This window comes from Diabrotica undecimpunctata, chromosome 6 (genome assembly GCF_040954645.1).
Source record: "Diabrotica undecimpunctata isolate CICGRU chromosome 6, icDiaUnde3, whole genome shotgun sequence".
Lineage (NCBI taxonomy): Eukaryota > Metazoa > Arthropoda > Insecta > Coleoptera > Chrysomelidae > Diabrotica > Diabrotica undecimpunctata.
Window position 1 is genome coordinate 147031890 of NC_092808.1, and position 27973 is coordinate 147059862.

At 33.5% G+C, this 27973-nt stretch overlaps 1 protein-coding gene across 1 annotated transcript; it reads left to right on the top strand.

The window, feature by feature from the left end:
* Positions 1-3621: 3621 nt before the first annotated feature.
* LOC140442894 (trypsin-7) lies at positions 3622-27378 on the top strand. The gene is made up of 6 exons (XM_072533854.1): positions 3622-3935; positions 11736-11958; positions 14152-14354; positions 14979-15115; positions 19877-20123; positions 23577-27378. The coding sequence occupies exons 1-6, from the start codon at positions 3788-3790 to the stop codon at positions 23840-23842; spliced, it is 1224 nt and encodes a 407-aa protein (XP_072389955.1). The 5' UTR covers positions 3622-3787; the 3' UTR covers positions 23843-27378.
* Positions 27379-27973: the final 595 nt, after the last annotated feature.

Sequence of the window (27973 nt, forward strand, 5' to 3'; positions counted from 1 at the left end):
ATCCCTTTTAAGGGTTTTTTAAAATATACCCATTTACAAAGATTAACCTTTTTTTTGTGATACGTGGTATACAGCCAGCTGCAGGAATTATTTTCCTTGTGGATTTTATATAACATTATATTTTATATAACTGTTTATTAAATATAAAAATAAAATGAGTTAATTTTGTTAAAAACACACATAGTTAATGTTTATGTTTTAGTAAGAACCACGATAAAAGCCAAAAGGGTTATTTTAGAAAAAATCAAGCTAGGAATATTTGCTGAAAATCAGAAGAGTACAACGATTACCCAACAGAGCTTTTAAACAATCTAACTTTATCTGGAATCTGAACTGCCATAACATTGCCTCCAGCTCAAAGTTAAAATGAATATTGTGCTTTTGAGATACTTAAACACGAGAAAAGGTCTATGTCATGGAACGCAAATAATTGTTGTGGCTTTGAATCCAGTGATTTAAGTCATGTTTTGACTGGGAAGACTATTTATTTAGAAAGTCGTGTTTATTTAATATAGTCGAAATATATTATTTGTTGTATTTTTGATAACTTTGATAAAATAAAGGCAGATATCGAGCACAGTTTTAATAATTAAATCTTACCCAAGTACTTTCGCTCCCTAAAGCATCTTCAGGGGCATCTGAAATAAGTCAAAAAACGTTTTTTTAAATAAAGAAATTTATTAACCTCGATAAAAACCTGAAGTTAATGGACGATAAAAGTTTTTTGTGATTGACGTTTTAGACTTACTTCGTCTATTTTGGCCTATCCAACAATTGCAGAATGTCATAAACATAAAATTAAACATAAAGTTGAACATAACACTACACTAAACAAGGACAAACAGTTTAAAATTATTTAAAAAGTCGAAGCTGCATTCTGGTTGGCAACAGGAGAGAGAATAGCTGCCGGTATTAACGGAAATATTTAGGTGACATGTGACATATGACAGCTTGGATGGGCAGTCACAATTATGTAGATGTGATCTGCACATTTCAAAATTCTATGTAACTAAGCATTGACCAAAGGTCCAACTGACACTACTATAGAAATCAACTGATGAAATATGACATATAGAATATTTTAACTAGATTGCATAATCTAGATCTCACACTTAAACCTGTCTATAATAATTAGGGTGTTAGTTTAAGAGCAATTGAAGTGGACGTAAAGTATGAATGCAAGAAATAGACTAAACAATCTATTAGACAGTGGGTGCTTGACTACAATAAATGAATATGAATGAAATTTTAATTTTATAGTCAGATTTCTTTTTTTCTACAGTATTGATAGTGCCTGGTTGACCCTTTTATTGTTATTTATTATTTTATTAAGAGAAGCTCAAATTTAAACTTTGTTTTCGTCTAATCTTTTCGCACGTTGTGATTTTTTTGACAAACCTGATTTGTGGATATGGACAACTGCACATCATCTTCCCACGAACTCGTTGCAGAGATAATTGGGTCAACGTTATATATACCTGTTAATAAAACTTAATTTTTTCGGATTGACATTACTTTGGTTTTCTTATTGTTAAGTTGGTCCTCTCGATAAGTCGTAGACCCAAGACTTCCCGTCATCTTCACGATCATCTTCCTCACAGTAACAGGGTTTATCCCTATTTTTCTATACATTCTGTTTCTCGTCACTGTCCATCTATTACGCTCCAGCCTTGTGTGTGTAACAGTGTTAGAGTCTTTACAGTATAGGCATTTACCTGTATCTGTCTATCTGAATATATAAAGATATGTCCTAAAACATCCATGTCCTATAAGCACTTATGTTAGGAAGTAATTCAGTCGCCTGTGACTCCCAGTCACAGGGACACAGTCCACCCAGTTTCTTAGGCTATGGATCAGAATCTTGGTCCACTAAGCAATATCTTCAGTGTTGTTTCACTTTCCATTGATTTTTCCCTTTCTTCTTTTTTTATGGCTGCTGTCATATATTCTATTCTCTTATAGGGATGTCTCCTTTCTACTGCTAATACACGCAAAGGAACACAACCCGTGATAGTTCACAAGGCCGCCGCAGATACAGTCCTGTAGGTGCATGTTATTCGCCTAAGACTTGTTGTGTCTACTGGTATCATGAGCCCTTTGTAGGTGGATATCTCTATCGCCTCACTCCAGACTGGTGTCGCGTAAAGGATGATTGACTGCATAACAGCGTGTAAGGCCGTCTTTCTTTCTGATTTTTATCCTCCAATGTCCCTCCCCTTTGCAGCCGCACTCTTCCCTGCCTTCTGGGCTACCACCCGTATATGCTCCCCCCATCCGCTATATTGGTGTAGTGTCACGCCCAGATATTTGACGCATTTCTTTGATGTTAGTAGTACTCCTGCACTATTTATACTGGCTCAAGATAAACTCCAGTGTGCGTCATGAGTGCGAACAATACAAAGAAAAAAATAGTCAAGATATCTTCTTCTAAATGTGCCTATCTTCTAGAGATGTTGTCGACCACATTGACCCATCTTATTCTATTCACAGCAGCTCGAAATAGATCAATTGACGTTAGACCAGTTTACTTCCTAAGATTGGCCAGCCAGGATATAAATCTACGTCCAGGGCCTCCCTTACTCTCAATCTTGCCTTGTAGAATCAACTGTAGAAGTCGGAATGTGGCCGAAGTAAGCCAATTTTCTGGTTTTATGGTGTTGATAATTTCTTTGTCGTTTCTTAGCCTCTGGGGAATAGTTATGTTACTTGTGTGGTGTATATATAAAACCCTCAACATACGTCTGTAGCACCACACTTCAAATGCCTCTAATCGTTTTATGGCATCTTATGTAAGGCTCCAGCTTTCTACTATATAGAGGAAGAAACTTTGGACATAACATATAAGAATTCTTATGCGTATAATAATACTTAAAGATAAGTTGCAGAGAATCTTCCTAAGGCTGTTGAAAGAGCTTCTGGCTTTTTCAATACGAGTTTTTATTTTGTAGCTGTGATCCCAAGTATCCTTAATATTGCAGCTCAAATTGCAGATTTTTTCCACTTTTTGTAACGGTGTATCGTCTATTGTAATTTGGGCATTTATGTTGGTATTATTACTAATTATTATTATTTTTGTCTTCTTGCAATTTAGTTTTAGGCTGTATTTGTTACATGTTTCTACAACGTTATCCATCATCCTTTAGAGCCCCTGCGCAATATCTGCCAGGAACACTGTATCGTCTACATATCTAATATTGTTTATTGCTGTACATTTACAGCAATCCCATCTTCTGATTCGTCCAAGTTCTCTCTAATGATATCTACATTGTTAGAATATCAAAACATGAAATATACAGTAAAAAACATTTATATTCATATTTTGTAACATTTTTTTTCTCTTTAGTGTAAATGTTTAACAATTTTAGAAAATCACAAACAATTAAAAGTATCTATTTCTTGTAACCCAGCAGTATAATTTTATTGACTCAAGAAAGGATCAAGCCAGAAACAATGTTTTATTTAGTTTAAGCAGTGTATTTCTAATACTTCACATGTATAACTAATGTAGCGAAGTTGAAGTTTGCAGACTTTTGTGGGCCACTTCCTCTCTCGAATCTCATATGCTACTTGCAGACACAATTTCGAAGGAGTAAATGGCCAAGTTAGTAGGTTACTTTCGGACTAGTGCCGTTACCAATCATTCTTTTACTGTTAGTCGACTGGCAGCCAGCCATCATCAACATCAATTTAATCTTGTTCTCGTTACAGCCGCTGCCTTCCGAACATAATTATTGAGAACAATAAAAAATGTGACTGTGAAAATAGTTGAGTGCAAGATGTGCAAGAGATGCGATTCTTACTGGTGTTTATTTATTGTAGTGTTGTCGATGGGTTCTCTATTTTCAGCCGGCAGTCTTCGGCGGCGCACGATTGGAACGATCAATTCTATGAAGATGAGCATCTACAAGGGTATAGGAAGGGGGTTAGTGTTACAGGTATACTCATTTCTAATTTTTTTTTTCTTGAAGCATTTTATCTACATAAAAAATATTAAATTTAAAACAGAATATCATCTTCATTAATAGGACAAACAAATTTAATTTTAAAAGTATAACGAGGAAAACTAATGTTTTTCTAAATGCAGTTTTCAGCAGCTTCAGTTTTACTTCAGCTCTTTTGATTTGATCAAAAACGATTGTTTTATTCACTAATTATCCTGAAAGGTCTATAATAATTGTTTACACATTTTTTTAGATGTTTATTAGATTTCACTACATATTTTGTAATTTCTTAATCCACTATTTTCATTTTACCAAATCGTAAGTTTTATCTTTTTCAGTCTTTGTTTCATTTCTATATTGTTCAGTAATTAAGTACTTAGTAAGATCATATCGCACCTCCGCTAAAAAGTGTCACAATTCAAAAACTTGTTTTGAGAAAATTGATGTTAAAAATTTTAGTTCAGTTGACCATCTATTTGTCAGTTTCATCACTAAATGTAAGCTGGTATGTTATTTTATTGTAAACTGGAATATATTAGCTCAGTGTTATTGGGGCATTATTTCTTCAACACAATTCAATTTTTGCAGTTCCTAGTGAAAAAATAGAAACATGCCGATATTGTGACACTTTTTTAGAACACGATATTATTATCTTAAAAATCACGTTGTTAGAGTATAGTAAAACAAACACAAAGAAAAACAGGAAAATCTTTTGTATTTATTATTACAAAGAGTTATAGAATGTGACAATACAACTTGGAATGTGATTATTGTTTACTAAATCCAAGAGATCTTTTTTCTTATTCTCTTTAATGCTAAGTACACTTTTGTAAGCCTGTTGTGATATACTTGGAATGGTATTGCTTTTTCTTCGACAGAGACCTACTTGCTTGAACTCTACATCTTTATAGTAGGTTTTATAATAGAGGGTGGTAATATTTTATTGATTTAACTTAAAAACCTTCACAGATTTGATGCCTGTCAGGCCTATATCGTCACACAATATTTTAAGCGACTAAAAATCCAAATCACCGAATTCATTTACGTGGTAGGGTCCTTTTTTTTTACAAACGAATGATTTGTGCATACTGACTTGGCACATAGATAAAACCAGATTTTAAACTTTTCTTTATAGCCTTCTAAATAGTTGAATGAACAGAATCGCCTTTATTCTGCCTATATAAAATATTTATGGGTTATTAAACGTATTTTAGGGTATTTACCCAGAGCATAAATATACATAGCCTCAAATCGCTCCCCCTATTTCCATGCCCTTTATGCCAAAAGTAGCATTCCGCTGAAACAGTTTTCAAATCAGACACCGTGAAATTGTAGCAATTCAACTTCGATTTATAATAAAAAACAAATACAGTTCCTTGCAACGTAGGAAGAACTGCTTGCAAATATACACTGATGTATGTAATTGGGATTAGCCTTCGCCTTTCCAAATGTAATACATACTTGTATTCCAATATTTCCTGAGCTTTTCCTATGGCATTTTCATACGCATCATACAACTCACAGCGATCTTTTCTGGGCGTAAAGAAACTAATATTAAACATTTTTGAGAATATCACTAAATTTGCATGAGGTAGACTGTTTTTCTGCCAATTTTATTTATAGTCATTAAATATTTCATATTTAAATACTTCAATGTATTCCCTCCTGGTTTTCTTGCGGAGATATTGGCTGTCAATACGAGGAGTCGATCGAATGTACTCATGAACTCCGTCTTTAATGGATGGATCCACTTTTTTATGGTTTTTGTGTTTACCTCTAAGTTTACTTCCAGGAATCTTTTCTCAGCTTTGTCAACGACCGTCCTTGTAATTCGATTGTTGATATCTAGCGTAGTCATAAAAACGTATTTGGATACGCGAACTTGCTCCTTATTGTTTATATGAAAATAGTTTGCATTATTATATTGTCTAGGCCTCTCTGCACTGTAGTACCTGTACGCTGGTTTGACTGGTTTTATGCATTTGTGAATAAAATCTCTCTGTCTATTTATATTTTCCATGGCCCAATATTTTCTGCTCCTGCTTCTGGACCTGCTCCACCAGCAGGTCTCTGATACTTCTGGCAACAATAGGTTTTGTGATTTAGATCTTGAGGTATATTCTTGGCCAGAGTTTCGTAATTTCGTGACTTTGTTACTTAACCAGTTTTTTGCTACAGCTACTCGCTCTTTCCCTCTTTTTTAGGGCAGGCAATTTTGGTGTCGGCTGGTTGAGTGTTTGCTGGTTGGGTGTCTGCAAGTTGAGTATATGGTAGTTTAAATCCTGATGCTTGTAAGTTTGCTGCTGGAGTATCTGCAACGTCTGATACTTGAATGCTTGATGCTGGAGTATTTACTGCTTGAGAGTCCGCAAGTGGGGTGTCTGCTACCTGGCTTACATTGTTTGAATTCGACAAGAAACCATTACAATCTAGATTATCACTACTACTTGAGTTAGAACTATCACTTGATGTAGAAGAGGAGGACGAAGGAGGAGGAGGAGGACTAGAATCTGATTACTAGTTTGGATCTTTTATCGAATCATCATCATTATCGCTTACGAAGTCGAAGATTTGGAGGTGGTCTTTCAGTTTTGGTAAATAATATAATCGTGGTCGTCTTTCAGTTTTGGTCGTAATATTGATGAACTAGGCTTATTACTATCGTTAATGTTTGCTATAATATAGTTTGCATTATCATAAGTAACAAGTTCCTCTTCCAAAAGATGTCTTTATGATATTTCTAAAAAAGAAGAAACATTATTATAGCTAAAATAAAAACTTTGTTATTTAGGCTATTTTTTTATTATTCAATATCAGATTACCTGAGTTTCGCACTTGATCTGGTGCATAATGCTCCGAATTTATTTTTTTTGCAAGGGCCATAATTCTGCATGTCCTTGAACTCGATGAACTTTGCATGTTTTGGAACCAGCCTGTTTACTGCAACAAAAATAATAATAAATAAAAACTAGGAAGGATAACATACAGTCATAAACAAGAAAATAACAGTCAATAATTCTAAACAAGCGTTATAATTAACGAAAACACCAGTGAATTTGAAAATCGTATGTGCCGGTTCTGCAAAATAGTCATATTCCAAAAATAGTTTGAAAAAATATACTTACGTATTCACAAAAACTGTCTCAACTCAAAATGTAACTCTACTCCGCACCACGCAAAGTACTTTCCTCGTTTATAATTTTAAAAAACTGTCACAACACAAAAACTGTATTTTATTAATTGCAATAATCAAATATAACTAATAATTCACACAAAAACTGTCACAGTTCTAAATGTAACTTTTTTCAGAATTAAGCACTACGTGTAGACTGTTATAAAGTCAAAGGTGGCACTGTAGCGGAATGCATCCTGAGCTATCCTGTAAAAAACAAACGTGTCATATCGCCATCTACCGATAAATAGTTCACATATAAGAGTGACGCTTTTATGGAAGAAAGTACGACTTATTTCAATACTTGTATCATGTTTATATCAATAATGGCGATTTTTGAGTTGTGACTCTTTTTTAGCGGAGTTGCGATATATTGTACATAAAGTGTACATTTTTGTCAGCGTATTTGGATATTAACTAATTGAGTATATTGTTATTATGTTGTATGTATTAATATATAAAATCTTAGACTACGAGCTCTGGCAATTATAACATTTGTATTTCGCACTGTTTTTAAATTTTTTATTTTTCTCTTTAACATACTATCATTACACATCCTTACACTGCTCTATACGAAGCTTTCACTGTGTAAAACACTGCTGAAGGTCACATTCCGACAGTAGCTGCGAATAGCTAATCCTATTTTTGTTTTACATTCTTTAATGACTTGTAACGTTCATTTTAAGAAGGATTCAATTTTTGGGAACATATACAATTCGCAGAGTGCTAAATCTGGTGAAAGAGGCGGGAGTTCCATGGCTGTGACCTGGGTTTTGACCAAATAATGTGCTTAACAGACTGCGCATTGTGTGCTAGACCATTATCATGATGGAGAATACAAGCTTTTTTCACATTTCGGGCTTCTGTTTGCGAATTTTGTCTCGGAGAATATTGACTCATTGTCTACCTTTGTGATAACCATTACATGTGAACTACACTCCGTATATCGCACAAAAACATCAATCTCGCCTTGAAATTGGACGTGCTTATTCTCGCTTTTTTAACTTTCAAAGAGTTTTGAGTCTTTTACTATGGATTGTCGTTTACTTTTTGTGTCATATTAAGAAATACAAATGTTTCGTCACCAACACTAGAAAGAAAGCTTCTTATGAAAACTTTAAAAGATCTCGTGCTTTTATATCGATTTCCACCACTGTTTGAAACTTTAAGTAACTTTTTGAAATCGTAGGCCGTTCGGGTCGCTCATCATATTCAACATCCTGCATCCCTTACTTAAAATGTTAATGTTACTGATTACTTATTAATGTTAAAATTACTTAAAAACTGGCATGGGATAGGAAATTATTTCGATAAACAATTTGTTTCTTAGTTTTCCTACGTGTACTTCCCAAGTTTCACCAAAAACTCTAAATTTATTCTTTGTTTAATTATTTTATGCAAGATTTTTTATGCGCGGGCAAATTTTACGCTTTTGTCAAAGTTATAACTAGACTGTTTGGCGGAGCTGCTTTAAATTTTTATCTGTGTTCTATTTTGAGAAGAATAATTGTTGTAGAATTTTCTTTCTATAAATAGGGAGTAGAAAAATTATTGGAGGTTATTCACTTGTTTGTCTATTTTTAATATAGTTAAGATTATCCCTTGGTCAATTTTATTCTAACCCCTTTTCTGCCACAATGAATGTGTCGTTTCTTATCGACACATCAGCGCACAAATGATCTCAAAACTTTACCATGAAATAACGCAAAAAGGCTTGTTTTTATATAGTGATTATCATGGAGTTCATCGTCCACGTCGACATTGATGTAACGGTCCAAAGATAAGATTTGCTGATAAGATATCGTTAGTGAAGTAGACATCAATTTAATCTATATGAAAATCTTGTGTTACAGAACTTTACCGAAAATTTCCTGTATGTAAAAAATGGATTGACCTTTCGATGATGTTTTTTTTAGGTTATGTGGTATCACTCAAAGAGTACGGAAAAATAAATTGACATTTAAAAAAAATAAAAGGTAGAAATTATTTTAAAATTGTACTAGCCAAATAAAAGCAAACTTTTTTACTTCATCTTCGTCGTCTTTATTCCAGATTTTAGAGAAGAAGGTACTAATATGTGTTTTTGTTTTTTTCCAAATATTTTTTTCTCGTTTATGATAATGATGTTCAATTCGACATATACTTAGATTCATCATTTAGTAATAATACTCAACAATTATTTATTTAAAAAAGCTTTGGGAAAAACAAATATTAAATACAATATAAATTTCGTGAAAATCACATACAACTGTTTTATTTCACCAAAGAAAAACATAATTTAGCAACTTAGTGAATAAAACAGAAATACATTGAAACTACTTGCAAATATCGCAAACATATCGCGACATGACTTTCTGAGCTCAATAACTTAGTTCAATTGCCTACAAGTTACACATAAGGCATTGAATTCAAAGCTCGCTTTTTTGTCTGCTTGAAATCTCGCTTAAAAATATACACTATGCAACTTTCTCAAGGTCAATATCATCGTCAGCTGGAAAATTTTTTTTCAGACGCTGCATAACAACTGTCTTTACTGCTGGTTTCGGATGGTTTTGATTTTTTCTGGATTTTTTTTCGACAATGTTTTAAACCCTCATTTCCTGAATTTCCAAATGCTTTTTGTTTTAAGCTATTACGTCTTTTGCTTGGAGTTTTATCGAGAAAATAAAGGAGGTATCTAATTGTTTAATTGTTTGCAATGTGTGACGTTTTTGTTCCCAAGTGGATGTTTTTTTACAGATTGGCATAGGGAATATTGCAAAAGGTGACACAAATCTTGAAGAAGTCCCCTGGAACAATGGTTCTATGGACTATCCGTCAATGAATTTGTAGCAGGTGGGTTGTGAATACAACAGCTTTTCATGAAGAAGCTGCTTCTTTGGGGACAGATTTATTGGCTTCCACATCCTGCTTCATTTTTGGGTTCAATGACGTTTAGCGCTGTCATGTTACACGTATTTTCGACTTCATATTTTTCGTCTATAAAGTCTGCAGCAGACAAAATGTTATGGTCAAAGGATAGATTTCCGTTACTTTGAATCCATTTACAGCAACTTCTCTTGGCTGTGACTTTAATAATGCCTTGCCTAAAAATGCGGCCAAGTCAAATTGTTTTACTGTTTTATCAAGAGGTTGAAGCTTATGTGTGGCATGAGATGGTAGAGAAATTATAAAAAACAAAGTTTTCTCTAGCTTAATTAATTACCTCCATCAAGTACTAGAAAAACAAGATACTCTTTTGTTGGTTTCACAAAATTTGAGAAATATTTTATGCAACTTGTAAACAAATTCTGTTGTATCTAATCGGTTGAGTGTGTATAAAGGTGCCCTTCATTTCTTGCCTGCTTTGCATGTACCTGTGCCCAATTCTCTGACCTTCTCAGCCTCTTCTTACCGGGGTGTTTGTTATGTTCTTTCCATGGTCCTGGTTTAGGTAGTTCAGGTTCTACTTCGGATTCACTGTCACTGTCACTAGATTGAGGCTGGTATGTAGAATCTGTATCTGAATCGCCTGAAAAAATAAGAGATGCGCTGGTTTTATCTTATAATAATCTGATTCATAGCCTTTATAAACACAAACTATGGGCTTTGCAGAATTTTCACTTACCGGTAAAGAGGTTATGTTGAGACTCCTGTTCTTCTTCATCTGCAATACTTGCGATGTCCATTTCGATTAAGGTAGCAAAACTTTGGTTACTTTACTCTTAAAGTTGCCAACTATCATAGAATAATATGGGTAAAGTTTGAATTAAAAAATACGACAGCAACAGTGTCGACAAACGTGTACAACATTCAATAACAAACAACTCTGATGACAGTCAGTTGGAGGCTAAGGGGTACAAGTGGCGCTTGTGCCTCTTGGCTTTTCAGGAAAACAGGTGATATTTGAGGTAGTACTTATACCATGCGCTAGATTGCAGCACTGTACAGTGAAACGCTTGTATCCCTTTGCCACAACGATATTTGACTCCATAGCAACTGCTTAGTGCTTGATTCATCATATTAAGTTTAGATATCCAGTTGTTTTGTTACGTCTTAGTTTCCTTGTATATATGTAAGTATATATGTAAGTACTAAGCATTCCACTCTTCTGTAGAAATCTTATTTTGATAGCTTAAATTTAATAACTACGTATGTATCAAAATTATGCACTTAAATAAAATTTCCTGGTAGTAGAATATACTTTTCTTATGTATAAGCTTGCTGGTGCTCGATTCTCGATTTTTTTATCTACAACGAAAAAAGTTCGGAAAACCCAAACTCTAAAACAATAAAGTTTGTTACGAATAGAAAACTCCTTCGGAGAATATAAATTGTAATTGGAGGGACTGAAAGGAAGATCAGCAGTTACTATAATCAGATTTGAGTTTGAGTTTTACAACATTCTCTTGATAGCAGATGTGATGTATCTTTTTTTGGGAAGTTAAGTTTGTTTGTTCAAGTTTATTGGTTATTCTGTAAGCCAAAAAACGTCTAAAAACATTTTTTTGCAATCAATAGTTACGGAGATAAATTCGTTTCTACTTTTTAATAAGTTTATTTCTCACAAATTGTATAGAGTTTCGATTCTTTTATTAAATAGACTTAAATCGAATAAAAATAAATCTACGCAAAAATTTTAGGTCGAGTTTTTGTTAAAATGTTGGGATTTCCATCGAAATGTGAAAGAAAAGGACAACATCATGCGTGCACTTTGTCACTTGCCTGTTGGATAGTTGGAGGCTCCAGCCAGTCAGGATGTGGAGGCAGTCCGTGGATAGTAGCTTGTTGTGTAACGGGCACAACGGATAATACGCCAGCTGTCATTCCTTACGAGGATTACAATGATCTGCAAGAAAATCTAGAGTAAGTTTTAGTACATTTCCTTATTTTTTTTTAAATTCGCGAAAGTGACTAAAGGCTCTAAACCAAGGCTAAAATACAAAAAAAAAGATTTGCGCAATGAAAAACTCCGAGCTATTAAAAACTTTTAAATTAAACCATAATTGTAATTTTCCAGCAAATATCTACGTCGAACTCAGCATAGAATGGATTAGGACACGCGTTGTCCTGTCTTAGCTATGTATATTAAATTAGAACTGGCATTTAAATACATAGAATATGTAGTGTACTAAGATACTTAAGAGTTGTCGGTCAAGATTTAAAGAATAAAAGAAAGGAGGATATTTAGTACTTTAACCCTTATTAAAGAAGATGTTTCGTGCATGAATCCATACACATCGTCAGTTCATTTAAATTCAGTTAAATGAGCAGATTTACGTTACAAAGGTATGCAGCTCTTCTTCTTCTTCTTATGCCGTCCCCATTAACGGAGGTTGGCGATCACATTTTTAAAAGCTTCTCTGTCTTTTGCAACATGGAATAATTCGTCTACAGTCATATTTGTCCAGTCTCGAATATTTCGCAGCCATGACTTCCTCTTTCTACCTATTCCCTTTTTTCCATCGACTCTACCCTGTATGATGACCTGCAGAAGACTATATTTATCATTTCTTAGTATGTGTCCAAGGTATGCAGTCTTGCGTACTTTTATTGTTCTCAACAATTTTTTGTCTCGACCCATCCTTCTCAGCATTTCCTCATTGGTGACCCTGGCAGTCCATGGAATTCTCAACATTCTCCGGTATATTCAAAGTTCAAAGGCTTCAAGCTTCTTAACTATTAGCGCTTTTAATGTCCATGTTTCTTCCCCGTACAATAGTTGCGACCAGACGTTGCACGAAGCCGAAGGCTGAGTGCTGTTACCAAGCAACGAGCTTGAGAAATTTTCATGAAATTATGAGGCATTCATCAATGTCCGAGGGATATTCGGCGGATAATTTTTCGACTGTTCTAACAACCATTCAAATTTCGTCATTTTGTGTCATGTGGAACAATTTCACCCAATCATGTCAACATTAGACCGATAATTGCATTCAGTGCAATTTTCAATCCCTATGACAACACGATTGAGTTTGACAACTTCATCCAAATAAATTTCAAAATGTCACGTTTCGGCAATGAGAATGTTCAAAGTATAAATGCGCTATTCAAAGAAAAAATTCCCAGAAATACAACCTACAGTCACAAATATATTTGGGGAATATTCATGGAATTTTGCTGCGGAGGAGAATATGAGTTGAATGAACATAGAAGCTTAGAAGAATTGGCGTTGATACTAAAAGATTGGGCCGTCAATATGAGAAAGAAAAATATGAGTTTATTTATTTTAATAATTGTACTTTCACTAACTGTACTTTTAATAAATAAATGTTTCGTTATGATTTTTTTTTTCGAAAAATTATCCGCCGAATATCCCTCGGACATTGATGAATGCCTCATAATTTCATGACAAATTTCTCAAGCTCGTTGCTTGGTAACAGCACTCAACCTTCGGCTTTGTGCTGTTACCAAGTAACGAGCTTTCGATTGTCATGAAATTATCTCGTCTGTTATCAATGTCCGAGGGATATTCGGCGCATAATTTTTCGAAAAAAAAAAAAAATCATAACTCAACATAACGAAACATTTATTTATTAAAAGTACAGTTAGTGAAAGTACAATTATTAAAATTTAAGTTAACATTAGATTCGTTGCTGTTCTCTACTATAGAAGATCTATAAATTTATTTGGATGAAGTTGTCAAACTCGATCGTGTTGTCATAGGGATTGAAAATTGCACTGATGTTGACATGATTGGGTGAAATTGTTCCACATGACACAAAATGACGAAATTTGAATGGTTGTTAGAACAGTCGAAAAATTATCAAAAAGTTGACGTAAAAGCAATTAGAGAATTGAAAAACGTCAACTTTTTGACAAGTAACCAGAGGCGGAGGTTTTAAAATTTATTAATTAAATGCGAAACTCCAATTTTAGTATTTATTTAATTTATTCATTAAAATAAGCTTAAACTCAAATAAAATTAGTATTTTCAATACCTTTCAAACGAGGTATCCCTTGCTAGTTTGCTAGATTGCTAGTTTAATTCTGTTAACTATTTACTCATTATTCCCTTGGATTCGTTTATTGATCTTTTCATTTATATGTTTAAATTAGATTTGAAGATAATACTGGGCTCACTTTGCAAAAGAGGATCGACGACTTCTCCCCATTGTTGGAAGATAATTATGAGCAGTGTGGTATATCTTTTGAAAGAGTATTATCGAAGCGTATTATTGGAGGAAAAGAAGCTAATTTTGCACAGTTCCCTTGGCAAGCTTATATTAAGGTGAAGACTTTTCAATGTGGAGGAGTATTAGGTAAGTTCTATACTGGGTGCTCTTTATGAAAGAAAAGTACAGATTCTGAAACTTTTATTTCGATTTGACGTAAACTATCTTATCGAAAAATGCATTTCAAGACACCTAAAGCTTTTGAAGAATGGTGCCCCAGCATCAGTTTCATTACAATATCTTCCAAACGATTGAAACGGTATACTATAAGATGTAGCATTCTGTACACAAAAATTGTATACGTATCAATGCATACGTTTTCATTGACTAACAAGTTAATTTCTACTTGTGAAAGCTGGTCAATGAAAATAAAAAAAATAACAATTGTGATATTGTCAAACTTTTGCAAACAAATTTATTCGCGTACTTAAAGACAGCCGAATTCTTGCCAAAATTCCTCTATTGTTCCGTCACAGGTATCCTGAATTCGTCTCCAATGCTAAGCGCGTGTTTCTATTGGTATTAAATAAACCATTGATTTTAAGTATCCAAAAAATCGTAAGGAATTAAATCAGGAGACCTTGCTAGTCTAGCAACTGAACCGCCTTTGTCGATCTATCGCTCACGGTAATTATTATCTAAAGTTACCAAGAAAAATCCTATCCGATTCTTATTTTTTACATGGATAATTTAAATGTGGCTTTGTTTTAGTGTCAAGAAAATTTGTAGCTACAGCTGCCCACTGTATTATAGCTGCAAACTTGAAAGATATTTGGATATATTTAGGAGAACTTGATACTCAGGACACAGGATCAGTTAAGGAATTAGCTCCAGCGGATTTACATATGGTAACTATAAAAATTTTAAATTAATTTTGTGAATTTTTTATGTTGCTTATATATTGCTTAGCTTAGCAAGCTCCAAATTTGGCCATATTGGTAGCAGTACTTAGTGATAATCATCATTAAGGTTAAAAAGCTGTTGATTGCTAGACGTAATGGACTTTGAATCTTAGATACAGCTCTCTATCTCCTGATCTTTTTATCTAGTTTGTCCGTGTGCGTTGCAAGTCTAGTTTTCTCTAGGTTTTATTACATTAAAAATGTCTAAAATGTATAATTAGTTGCATAGCCATAAGGCTTGTTATCAAATTTTAGCTACTTATGATCACTGTTTCAAATCGAGGTAATTCATTTTGGTCCTTTTAAGAATAAAGAATAATTATACCTATTATCGGATTATTTTAAGGATTATGTAATTAAGCTATTAGAAGGTTGTAGAGGAACTGAATATGCTGTAAGCTTTTTAAAATAGCAAAACGGTGGATTTCTAGGTTAGTGATAATTTTATATTGACCTAGAGATTAAGGGTTAAAAATAACTTCAAGTTGGTTATTATTTATATTGACCCAGAGATTAAGCGTTAGGTGAAATAAGTTCAAAATTGTGTTTTTTCGGTCTTTTGAGAGACAATTTAATAATTTGGCTTCTAATCTGTTCTTATAAAATAATTATTATTTAGTTTTTCCTAGATCATATAAAATTTTGTCCTTGAGCTTGCAAATATTTATAGAGCCCTTTTATTACGCTTTCGTTTGTTGCATGTCTAATGATTGCTGCAGGGAGAGCACTGCGAAGATGAAATTCATAATCTCCCTTTGTTGTATGAAAATGGGAATATACTTCATGGTGTATTTAGCCCCATATAAAAAACTAGAGGTCTTATGTCCGTCTCTCAAGGGGGCCACCAAAAAGGACTATTGTTGGCTATTCACCTATCTTCAAATTTCTCATCTCTAAAAATTGGATAATGATCTTGAAAGATTGAGGAGAAGCTTGATTGTAAAGAAAAAACAGTTTTCTAACTTCTTGCCGTGGTAAACGATATAAATAATGAGTTATTTGAATATATTAAGATAACTTTTACTTAAAAATGTAGTTATTAGAAAACAAAAAATTATAAAATGATTTAACCGCAATTTCTAACCGTTTAAGTTACCATAATAAAAGTAAAGAGCTACAACCAACCTGATTGTCTCTTATTGTACAAAAGACATTAAACTCCCATAGCTTCTGAAAACCATGTACTCTTGTTAAATGATGATTTACTTCACTCCAGTAATGCGAATTATGCCTATTATGACCGTAAAGTTCCGTTTTTTTGTACATTTTGACATTAATCAATTTTTCACACCAAATACCAGAATCTTCTTCAAAAATTCATCATATTCCTAACAAAAAGAGGTTAATCTTTGTATATGGGTATATTTTATAAAAACCCTTAAAAGGGCTACATTAAAAACACGAACGTTTTCGGAACAACAGTTCCATCATCAGGTTAAAATACAGGTCACCATGCCTGAGCCACCAAAATATTTGGGTAAAAACCCTTTAAAATGTATTATGTTACCAAAGATTGTACATGATGTTGATAATATTATTTGATGTTTAATATTATCAACATCATGTACAATCTTTGGTAACATAATACATTTTAAAGGGTTTTTACCCAAATATTTTGGTGGCTCAGGCATGGTAACCTGTATTTTAACCTGATGATGGAACTGTTGTTCCGAAAACGTTCGTGTTTTTAATGTAGCCCTTTTAAGGGTTTTTATAAAATATACCCATATACAAAGATTAACCTCTTTTTGTGATACGTGGTATACAGCCAGCTGCAGGAATTATTTTCCTTGTGGATTTTATATTCCTAACAGTTTATTACTACAAATTCCGCAACTAGTCTGTCTGCTTTAAACTGTGAACTTGGGTTTAATAATAGAGATGAAATTTATGATTTTTTTTCATTCGTGAATAGATGGCATTGGTAGATCTAAATCTCTCTCATCACAACGCGATGATGCTTCGGGATAAACGATATAGTAACCAAGAACAATATTGTATGATTAGTATTATCAACAGTAGGCCTCACTTTGTTAACTTTTTGATGAAAACAACCAAAATATGTTAAATTTTTTAGTAATCTTTAAAATCACATGTTCTTTTGATAACAATCACAATTCCCAAGAATTAAAAGTAAATTTTCATAATCTTCATTGTTTAATTCTAAATGAGACAATTGAGCCAATTATGACATCTTCATACACAGCCTCCTGCACCTTCCTCTTTTTCTTCTCCAGTAAGTTGTCGTTCCATCGTTTTCGTGGTCTTCCTATTGATCGTCTTCCTATTGAGAACCGTCTCTTGCCGTCTTTACGACTCTACTTGTTATCATTTGGTTTATATGATCATTCCATTCTACTCTTCTATTTCTTACCCAGTTCTTGATGTTCTCCACCTTGCATCTACGTCGTATATCTGTACTTCTAGCTCTGTCCCATAGTGTCTTACTATCAATTTTTCTGAGTGTTTTCATCTTTGCTGTTTCTAACATCTTTTTTGTCCTCGCTGTGTCAGGTCTTGTTTCTGCCGCATATGACATTATTGGCCTGATGACTGTTTTGTTAATTCTGCCTTTCGTTTCTTTCCCGATATTTTTATTTCTCCATATTGTTTCATTCAGGCAGCCTGCGGCTTTGTTTGTTCTATTCACTTGATCTTCCACTTCGACTTCGAGCTTTCTGTAGCTAGATAATGTGATGCCTAGATATTTAAACTCCATCACTTGTTCTGTTATCTGACCTTCCAGCTCCTCTTTACTTCTTAGTAAATTTGCTGTTGTAATCATGCATTTTATCTTTCTTGGGGAAATTAACATGTTAAATTTTTTTTTGCGGTTATATTAAATTGGTGTAGCATACGTTGTAAATCATCTTTACTTTGAGAAAGTGGTATTGCGTCGTCTGCATAGCAGATTATTTTAAGTTGTTTTTCTCTCATTTGGTATCCTTGTTAAGTTCTAACTTTTTTTATTATTTCATCCATAATCAGATTGAATAGTAGAGGACTCAGGGAATCTCCCTGTCTTATCCCATTGCCAGCTTTAATATGATCGGTTAGTTCTTCTTCTATTTTTACTTTTATTGTGTTGTTTTGGTAGATATTTTCGATTGTTTTGAATATTCCTAGAGGTATCTCTCTTGCGTACAGTAAGTGGATAACGCGTTTTAATTTGACCCGGTCAAATGCCTTCTTAAGGTCCACGAAACATAAGATATGCCGATTTGTGGTATTCTAACGATTTCTCTTGCACTTGTTTTATTATAAATATAGCGTCGGTGCATGATCTTCCCGACCTAAAACCTTGTTGTTCTTCTGCTAGTGTTATAATTTCATTCAGTTTATTTGTTATCACTTTGGTTGGTAATTTTAGTGTTGTGTTTAATAAATTAATTCCTCTCTGATTTTCCGGGTCCAATTTGTCTCCCTTTTTGAAGAGAGGTATTAGGATGCTTGATCTCCATTCTTGAGGAATTCTGTTTTGTTCTATTATTTTTTGGATTTGTTTTAATAGTTGTTTGGTCAGATCTGGTCCTCCGTACCTCAGCAGTTCGGTATACTCGGTATACTTCGGTATACTCTCCTAGTGATTTTCTATTTTTTAATTTCCTTAATGCTTCCTTTACCTCTTCCACCTTAATATTTATTTCTTCGTTTGTCGTCACCTCTGGTGTGGGTGGTTCATTATCGTCATCTTTAGCAAATTTGGATCAAAGAAACAATGCACAGCCTCCTGTATATGAATAACATAAATACAATAAATATCTTATACAGTGATGACTGCCTTAAGAACCGGCAAAATAACGCAAAAGATAGAAAACATAACACGTTGTGAAATAAAAAGAGATGAAAGTAGTAGAGGTGGGAAATTATCGATAGAAACCTCTAATTTACATTAAATTACATTAGGACTATCGATAGTTTCCCACCTTTAGACGTTAGCTTATGAGCTATTTAGTTGACTCAGTCATAATATTACAAGTATGACGTCGAATATTTACATTTTTTTAAATTTCGCATAAAGTAAAAACTGATTGAAGGCAATAAAGCAAATGTAAGTAAACAGTTTAATTAGTAGTGATTTGATAATTAATTCTGTGTTGACGAATACAGAATAACAAGCTATGATAATTCTGTATTGAGAAGAGTGTATGAGACGTCTCAAATCATAGTTTATTATTGATCAATACTTTAATGTTGGATAGAAAATACTCCTACTTAAACTGTTTTTACTTACATTACGTGGTAGGTATTACTATGACTGAAGTCAACCAGCTCATAAGCTAACGTCTAAAGGTGGGAAATTTTCGATAATTCTAATGTAATGTAAAGTAAATTATAGGTTAATATCGATAATTTCTCACCTCTACTACTTTCATCTCTTTTTATTTTACAGCGTATTATGTTTTCTATCTTCTGCGTTATTTTGCCGGTTCTTAAGGCACCCATCCCTGTATAAACTTATCTTATATAGACAATAAAATTGTAAGATATAAAATTATATCTTATAATTTTATTGACATATTTGAAAATTTTATAAAGGATACATAATTAAAAAATACTTCTTGTAGTTATTTATAGTAACGTTTATACATACGTAATTTAGAAAAACAGCTACATTTGAGAAATGTCTCAAATATTTCACTGCCTATAAATTTCCAACAAAACGATACATTATCCAAACCTCCATTGATTTAAAACCATTTTCAGGTCCGCAAAAAGATCGTTCATCCGCAATTCCGATATCGAGCCACTCAACCTGATAGATTTGATTTGGCCCTCCTGGAGTTGGCGACCGAAGCCAGCACCCATTTCCATATTTCTCCCATTTGTTTGCCGGACAATGACATAGAGCTGACTGGGAGGGAGGCAGTGGTGGCGGGATGGGGGAAGATCAAGAGAAGCAATGATTTAATGGGTACTAATGTTCTAAGGAGTGCTTCAGTTCCTATTTTAGGTAGGTAATTTAAAGTTTTTGTGTGTGGTTGTTAAAATTATTTTAAATGTAGTAATATACTAGTTTTCAATACCTGATAAAGCAAATATATGTTGCAAATATATGAGCAGTGGCTATACCGTTCTGAGGAGACCTAAAGAGGTCGAAATACGTATTAGCGGCTTGTCGCTGCCCTGTATCCAAACAAAAATCTAATACCGTGATTATGTTTCAAATATATGTTATTAGAGACATTTGGAGATCAAACTATTTAGGGAAAACCCTGTAATTTTCAAGCTTATCAGCAGAATGGGGAAAATTCCTCAAATTCCTGAGGTTAAAGATATATCTTCAATATTATTATATTGTATAAAATATATTTAATCATGTCATCAATTAAAATATTAATTAGTGATAAAATACTGTTCACTAAAATGTATTCTACATTTTTTTAATAACATTTTCAGGTTTTTGGGGCATAGCTGCTCAAATTTTTTTACTCTGCTATATCGTGTTATTTCTATGCCACACGGTGACCTGTATAATATATTTCGTCGAATTACGTCGTAGTTTCAAGTTTTCGAATAATTTATGTCTTCTATATTAGTCGATTTAAAAATTGTGTATTGCTTTTGCCATATGAGCAGTTCTTAAAACCTATTAAAATGTTTAATTTGAACATTACTTAAGTAGAAAATTCAGAACGAGAAGAAAAGAGAACTTTTTAATAGTCAAAAGATGCAAGCAAGGAGACGGGCTCGCACCGACACTATTCAAACTGACTCTCGAATATGTGATAAGACTCTGTAGTTATATATAGGAAGAGCTAATTTCCTACCAAATAACTCAATAAAGATTGCCATCTATGCCGATGACATCACAATTTCTCGCAGTAGAAGTAAAAGCCACCGAACTCAAATTAAAATTTGCAAAAGATAAAAGAGCTAACACAGACAAGAGCCAGTGGAATCAGACGCACAGTTGAAAAAGAGGACGATATTGAAACTGTAGAAAGTTTTACATATCTGGAAGCTGTATGAAGCACGGATGAAACAGATGAACTAGAAATTTAAAGAAGAATATTAAAGAGAGACAAAGCTTATTTATTACTTGATTTTTTCCGCTCCAAAAACACAAACTGTAGATTGACAATCAGTATTTAAAAATTATTATCAGACCAATAGTATTTTATAGTTATGAGACATGGGTCACAAAAAAACACAAAAAGAAAGCTAGAAGTCTTTAAAAGAAAAGTGCTAAGGAAGATATTTGGACCTATTAACAAAAATGTAGTATGGAGATCCAGGTACAACCAAGATTTGAACCAGCTGTACAAACAGGCACCGATCTCTAAATTCGTTGTACTTCGATGAGCTGGACATGTAGTGAGAATGGAGGTCAAAAGATTGCTGAAAAGAGCCCTAGATAATCATTTGCTAGACGAAAGAACCTGAAATGGATGTGCGCGAGACCAGCAAGGTTAGTGGCATAGTTTGAAGGAGGCAAAGCTTGATTTGGACTGTAGTGCCGTTAAAAGGAGAGAGACCCGAGATACTATAAAATACTGTACTTCTTCTTCTTTTTCTTCTTCCTTTTTATGAGCAATTCTGCCTCTTCATTGGCTGATTAATACCTCTATGAAAGGTTGTCAAAGAGAAAATCTAAATAAACACTGTAGAAGTCGATTATTCGCCCAATTATTACATATGGCAGTGAAACATGGACTCTCAACCAGCGGGAAATCAATAAGCTCCTAATATTTGAAAGAAACGTTCTCAGAATAATATTTGGCCCTCAAAGAGATGAATTCACAGGGGATTGCAGAAGATGCCGCAATGCTGAATTGGTGACTGTGTATGGAACTGAAAACACAGTTGAACATATTAAGGCAAACCGAATAAGATGGGCAGGTCACGTGGTACAATCAGAGGATGACAGAGTGTTAAAAACAGTGTTTTTTGAAAGACCAGATGGTAGAAGATCAAAAGGCTGACTGAGAATAAAAAGGAAGGATGATGTTGAAGCCGATTTATCTAGAATTGGGATACAACAATGGAAAATAGAAGCGCAAGATCGTAGAGGATGGAGGGCGATAGTGGATGCGGCGAAAACTCACCGCGAGTTGTACAGCCAGTGAAGACGAAGAAGAAGGTTGTCACTCCATCTTTTTTGCCGTCGTCAGATACTTCTTTTGTCGATTGGTGACTTATCTCTTGCTATTTTGACGACACGGGTCTCCTCCATTCTGCTTATGTGGTTATATAATTCTTTTTTCTATTTTGTGTCCATTCATTTATACACTGTACGTTACATTTTCTTCTAATGTCTTCACTTCTCTTTCGATCTTTCAGCGTATTTCCTGTAATTCTTCTCAGTACTCTCATCTCTGCCATTTCCAGTAGACTTTGCGTTGTGGCTGTATCGGGTCTTGTTTCTGAGGCATATGTTATTATTGGTCGTACACTGGCTTTATAAATTCTTGACTTCATCTCAGTGTTAATGTGTCTGTTTCGCCATATAGCGTTATTAAGGCATCCTGCCAGTCTATTTGCATTTGTACTTGATCTCTCACTTCTTTGTCTAGGTCTCCATGGCTAGACAGTGTAATTCCCAGGTATTTTATTTCCATTACTTTGTACAATAATGATGCCATCAATTTCTATTCTACATCTGGTTGGTTCTTTGCTGACTACCATTGTTTTAGTTTTCTGAGATGAGTTTGTCATATTAAATTCTATTTGTTCCGTCCATGTTAAATCTCTGGACCAGTTTTTGTAGACTATCTTCATCTTGGGCTATCAATATTGCGTCGTCTGCGTAACATTCTGAGTATTTTTATTTGTTTGTTTTCCATTCTGCATCCTCTTTCTTTGTTAATGCTTTTGATGATTTTATCCATGATTGAATTGAAGAGCATGGGGCTCAATGAATCTTCTTGTCTTATTCCGCTGCCTATTTCTATAGGTTCTGTAAGTTGTCCATCTATTTTGACTTCCATTTTATTGTTTTGGTAGATATTTTCGATAGTTTTTTAAATATTTAGGGGAACTTCTCTATTATACAGAAGATACATCTTTGAGTCTTACTCTGTCAAACGCTTTCTTTAGGTCAATCGGTCAAAGAAATGCTGGTCTATTATACTCGAGTGATTTCTCAGTACTTTGCTTTATAACGAATATTGCATCTGTTCACGACCTTCCACTACGAAAGCCCTGTTGTTCATCTGCTAAACTTATCCTCTGATTTATTAGCACTTGTAAAATTTTACTTGTAAGTTTTAGCATAGTATTTCACAAGTTTATACTTTTGTAGTTTTCTGGCTGTTTTTTGTAAATGTATGTTAACAAATATATTTGAAATTATAAGCATATTTAAGTTTTTACTATATTGTATTAACTTCACCTATAAATAATCTATAAAGTGTGTAATGAAAAAATATTCCTATCACATCCATAATTCTTTATTTTGTTTTAGATATAAAAGAATGTGTACGGTGGCACAAGCTCAATAGGATTTACGTCGATCTCCACAGCGAGATGTTATGTGCTGGGCACGAAAGCGGGAAGCAGGACGCCTGTTTAGGGGACTCGGGAGGTCCTTTAATAATTCTCGAACGTGGAAGGTGGACTTTAGTGGGCATTATCAGTGCCGGCTTCGGCTGCGGTGTGCCCCATCAACCTGGAATTTATCATAAAATTCCGGTCACGGCGGAATGGATTAGGAACGTTATAGTCCAATAAACGTGATATAGCCGATGGTAGAATCGTGATTTTTATGAAATATGTGGTGGAAAATTTAGTGAGATTTCTTTATTTTCGTCGTTAAAATATGAAGCAACAGCACTGATATTAAAAGACCTGAGTACAAGTATGAGAGAAAGCACAGAATTGCTATAGTGCATAAGTAAATATTGATATAAATCTGAATAAGATATTAAAATGTAAGTTACTTTTACAATATCTAAATTTAAATTACAGTTCTGTCATAGCTTGTCATAAATTTCTTAATTTAAGTCTATGTTTCCGTTTAAAATATGGCGATCGCGTGCTGACAAACTTCAAAGGCGACATCTGAGAGTGGGCATTCTGATTGTTATTTATTCTGTGCTATCAGTTTAAAATGATAAAAAATGCGATTTTCAAAAAACTGACTATTTTTAAACAGCTGTATCGTCGAATCTACGAAATGAATTGTAATTTATTAATGCTCGTTTGAAAGGCATTTAAAAGCCCCAACTTATCTATTTTTACATTTTTTTCCCGTTTGGTTAAATTTTGGTAATTAATTGAAAATCATAAAATGTAATTCTGTTCGTTCTTCCTGACCTATAAAATAAAAATTTTCTTTTGGGCTTTTGTAAATTATTTCAACAAAAATTTGACACTATAGCAAAAAAAATGAGATCTTCTGAGTTAAAATTAGTCCACTGAATTCAGAGATATAGCTCTTTAAATATAGGGTAAAAATGGCTATTTTCGAGGGGCATATTTTAGACTCAGAGGCACCTAGTTTGGTAAAAAATAGTTATAGGCTGCTTTTTTAAGGTACAATGATATAATAAAATTTTTAGTAAAACTTAACCTTCCTTCCACCTATGGGGCTCCATTCGGTGATTCTCTTTATCCATCTGCTGTCGCTAATTTTTCTTACATGTCTGTTCATACCACTTTAGTCTTTTTTGTTCTATATATGTAAGTATGTCTGTTTCTATTGATGTTCTTTGCTTTATTTCGTCATTACTTCTCATATCCATTCTTGTTACTCTGCAGCATCTTCGCAGGCATTCCGTTTCTGTTGCTACTATCTTACTGGTGTTTTTCGTGTTTATAATTCAATTTTCAGCCCCATATGTCATAATACTTCATACTAATGTTTTATAAATCTGTGTTTTTGTCTTCATATTTAGGTCTTTATCCCACCATACTGAGTTAAGTTGTCGGATTGCTGTTTTTGTTTGTCCTAATCTTTTTCCTAATCCCAAGTATTTGAATTTATCCTTTTCTTTGATTGTTACGCTGTCGTCGATACGTATATCTTTTATGTCTTCTTCAGTTATAGATAGGTACTCTGTTTTCACGAGGTTAATATCTAGGCCAGCCTTGGTTATTCTTCTTGTATGTTCTTCATCATATAACTGAGGTCTTCTTGGTCTCGTGCAATTACTACTTGATCGTGTGCAAAGCTTAACGTATATAGGTATTCGCTTCGTTCCGGTACTCCCATGCCTTCACATTTTCTTTTCAATGTAGTCAAGGCTTTCTCTAAGTATATTTTGAATAAGGTTGGAGATGTGGAACAACCTTGCAGGAGCTCTTTTGTTGTGGTGAAGTCTCCTATGATTCTTGTTCCCATTTTAATGGACACTTTATTTTTTTATACAGAGCTTTTGTAGCTTCTATGAATTCCGTCTGTATTTATAATTTGTACATTGTCTCCCAGAGTTCTGACCTTGGTACAGAGTCATACGCCATTCTCAGGTCCACAAATGCCAAATGTATACTATTTTTTGCTTTTTCTTTTTTAACAGTTGTTCCAGTGTGTAATATGTGGTCTATGCATGATGTGCCTGCCGTGAAGCCTGCCTGATCCTCCCCGATTTTGCCTTTTGTCGCTTACTCTATCTTTTCTCGCAGTATCTTCCCATATAATCTTCCTATTAATGATATTACGCTTATTCCTCTTTAGTTTTCGCATCGTTTTCTATCTTCTTTCTTAAATATAGATGTCATATATGCCTCCGTCCATTCCTTTGTGTAATTTTTTTCAGCCGTACTTTATAAGCTTAGGTGAGATGACTCCAGGTCCCGGTGCTTATTTATTTTTGATTGGTTTTATAGACGTTCTCATTTTCCTATAATCAAATATATTTACCAAAATCGCACGGCCAGCGTAGGACTCACTGTCTGAACAAGAAACAAATAAATTCTGTATACAGTGAGGAGTATGAGAAAGAAGATAAAAGCTATTCATGACACTTTTAGAGCATACTTGTAAGAAGGTAGATCTTAACGAGTATGGTATCAACATAAATGGAGAAAAGCTCGGTTATTTGAGATTCGCAAATGACATCGTCCTTATAGCCATAGCCGATTATGTGGATGATGCAATAATGTTAAAAAAATTATATCATGCTTCCTTGGAGTTCAGACTAAAGATTAACATGAACAAAACGCAAATATTCACGTAATCTTATGCCAAATCGTAATATTGCTGTTCATGGTAAGGATATTGAGCAGATTGTATCGTATAAGTACTAAGGACATGAAATTTGGATGGGCAGAGATAACCAGACATGTGAGCTCCCACCTCTCATAGGATAAACCTGGGCAGCGTTTGGTAAAATTGTATTATAAAAATGTATTTAAATCGTATCTACCCATATGCCTCAAAAGGAAAATCTTTTTATTGTTCTGAAGCTATTTTCTTGTGGCATTTTAAAGTAATTACTATTTAAATGGCAATACGCCACAATTAAAGGTTAAAGTACGTGTATTGACGTTTCAATTTCCACTTCGGAAATCGTTCTCAAAATACAAACAATAGTATTTTGAGAACGATTTTCGAAGTGGAAATTGAAACGTCAATAAACGTACTTTATCCTTTAATTGTGGCTTATTCCCATTTAAATAGTAATTAAGGAAAATCTTTGGCCAGTGTTTGACGCTATCGAAAAAATCGCGTCACTAAAATGGAATTGGGTAGGATATAGCGCCAGACTATCAGACAATAGATGGACACAACGTATTGTCGAGTGGAAGTCAAGACTATTCTCTAATCTTCTTTAAAAGACAACTCAATCATGACAGTAAAATTATCTCGTTAGCAGTTCTATTGTAAATAACGAGGAAAAAGCAGTAAAAAATACTCATTAAAAAACGTACTATCCCGACAAGAAATTGGTCCGTCTTACATTAAATCTTCTCCCAACAATAACATCGAACTTATCGAAACGTCAAATTCGACGCATTTCCAAGTAAAGTTATGGTTAATTCCCATTGAAGATCGTTAATAAAAATTATTGGTACTAATGAACTAGTACAGTATGAAATTCTTTGATAAAAATTGGCTTTTTCATCAATATTCTAATTTACAATTAATTAATTTCAAACGCCAAACGCCAAATATGAATGCATAAAATTTAGCATGAAATAAATTTAAGCTAAAATAAAAATGCACTAAAAATCTAATAAAACCTACTTGAATTCTTTACGTTCCTTTATACAAAAAACTGATTTTTCACTCATTTTTTTATAAGTATATAAATTTTAAAATAGATTACTTCTGTTTTCTGGAATTATTAATAAACTTTGGAACGTAATTTATTTATGTAATAAGATGTTAGTAATAAGTTATAACTGTTTTTAGCTAGTTAAATAGGCTAGTAATGCAAATCAATATTATTGTGATGTATGTATGTGATTTTTTCAAATAAATGTTTTAACAATTTGAGTTTTATTACAGATAAATGTATATTTTCTTCTCAGCAGAGTGTATGCAGAGTATTTCCTGATTTACCTGGATGTTTTTTCTTAGAGATTAAATCCTGAATTAAGAAATGAGTCAAAGAACAAATAAAAAGAAAAAAAATCGGTTGCCTGTAAAGTCGGTTTTACGGGCGAAGATTTTACGTGACAACGTCTTTTTCTCGGTAGAATATTTATTGATATGAATATTATTAAATTGCACAATAGGAACAAGGAATTGAATGAAAATAAGAATTGCATTACCGATTTATTAGGTATTTTATATATTATTTATATTTTATATATTATATTTTTATATATTATTTTATATATTATTTATTTTATATTATATTATTGATGTTATTATTTTCTACAAAATTTATTTGAAAATTTTTTCGATATATCAAT

Coding starts and splice junctions, on each gene's coding strand:
- LOC140442894 (XM_072533854.1), top strand. CDS start 3,788: ATGCGATTCTTACTGGTGTTTATTTATTGTAGTGTTGTCGATGGGTTC. Junction 3,936..11,735: donor GAAGGGGGTTAGTGTTACAG/GTATACTCATTT, acceptor CAAAAATTTTAG/GTCGAGTTTTTGTTAAAATG. Junction 11,959..14,151: donor GATCTGCAAGAAAATCTAGA/GTAAGTTTTAGT, acceptor TGTTTAAATTAG/ATTTGAAGATAATACTGGGC.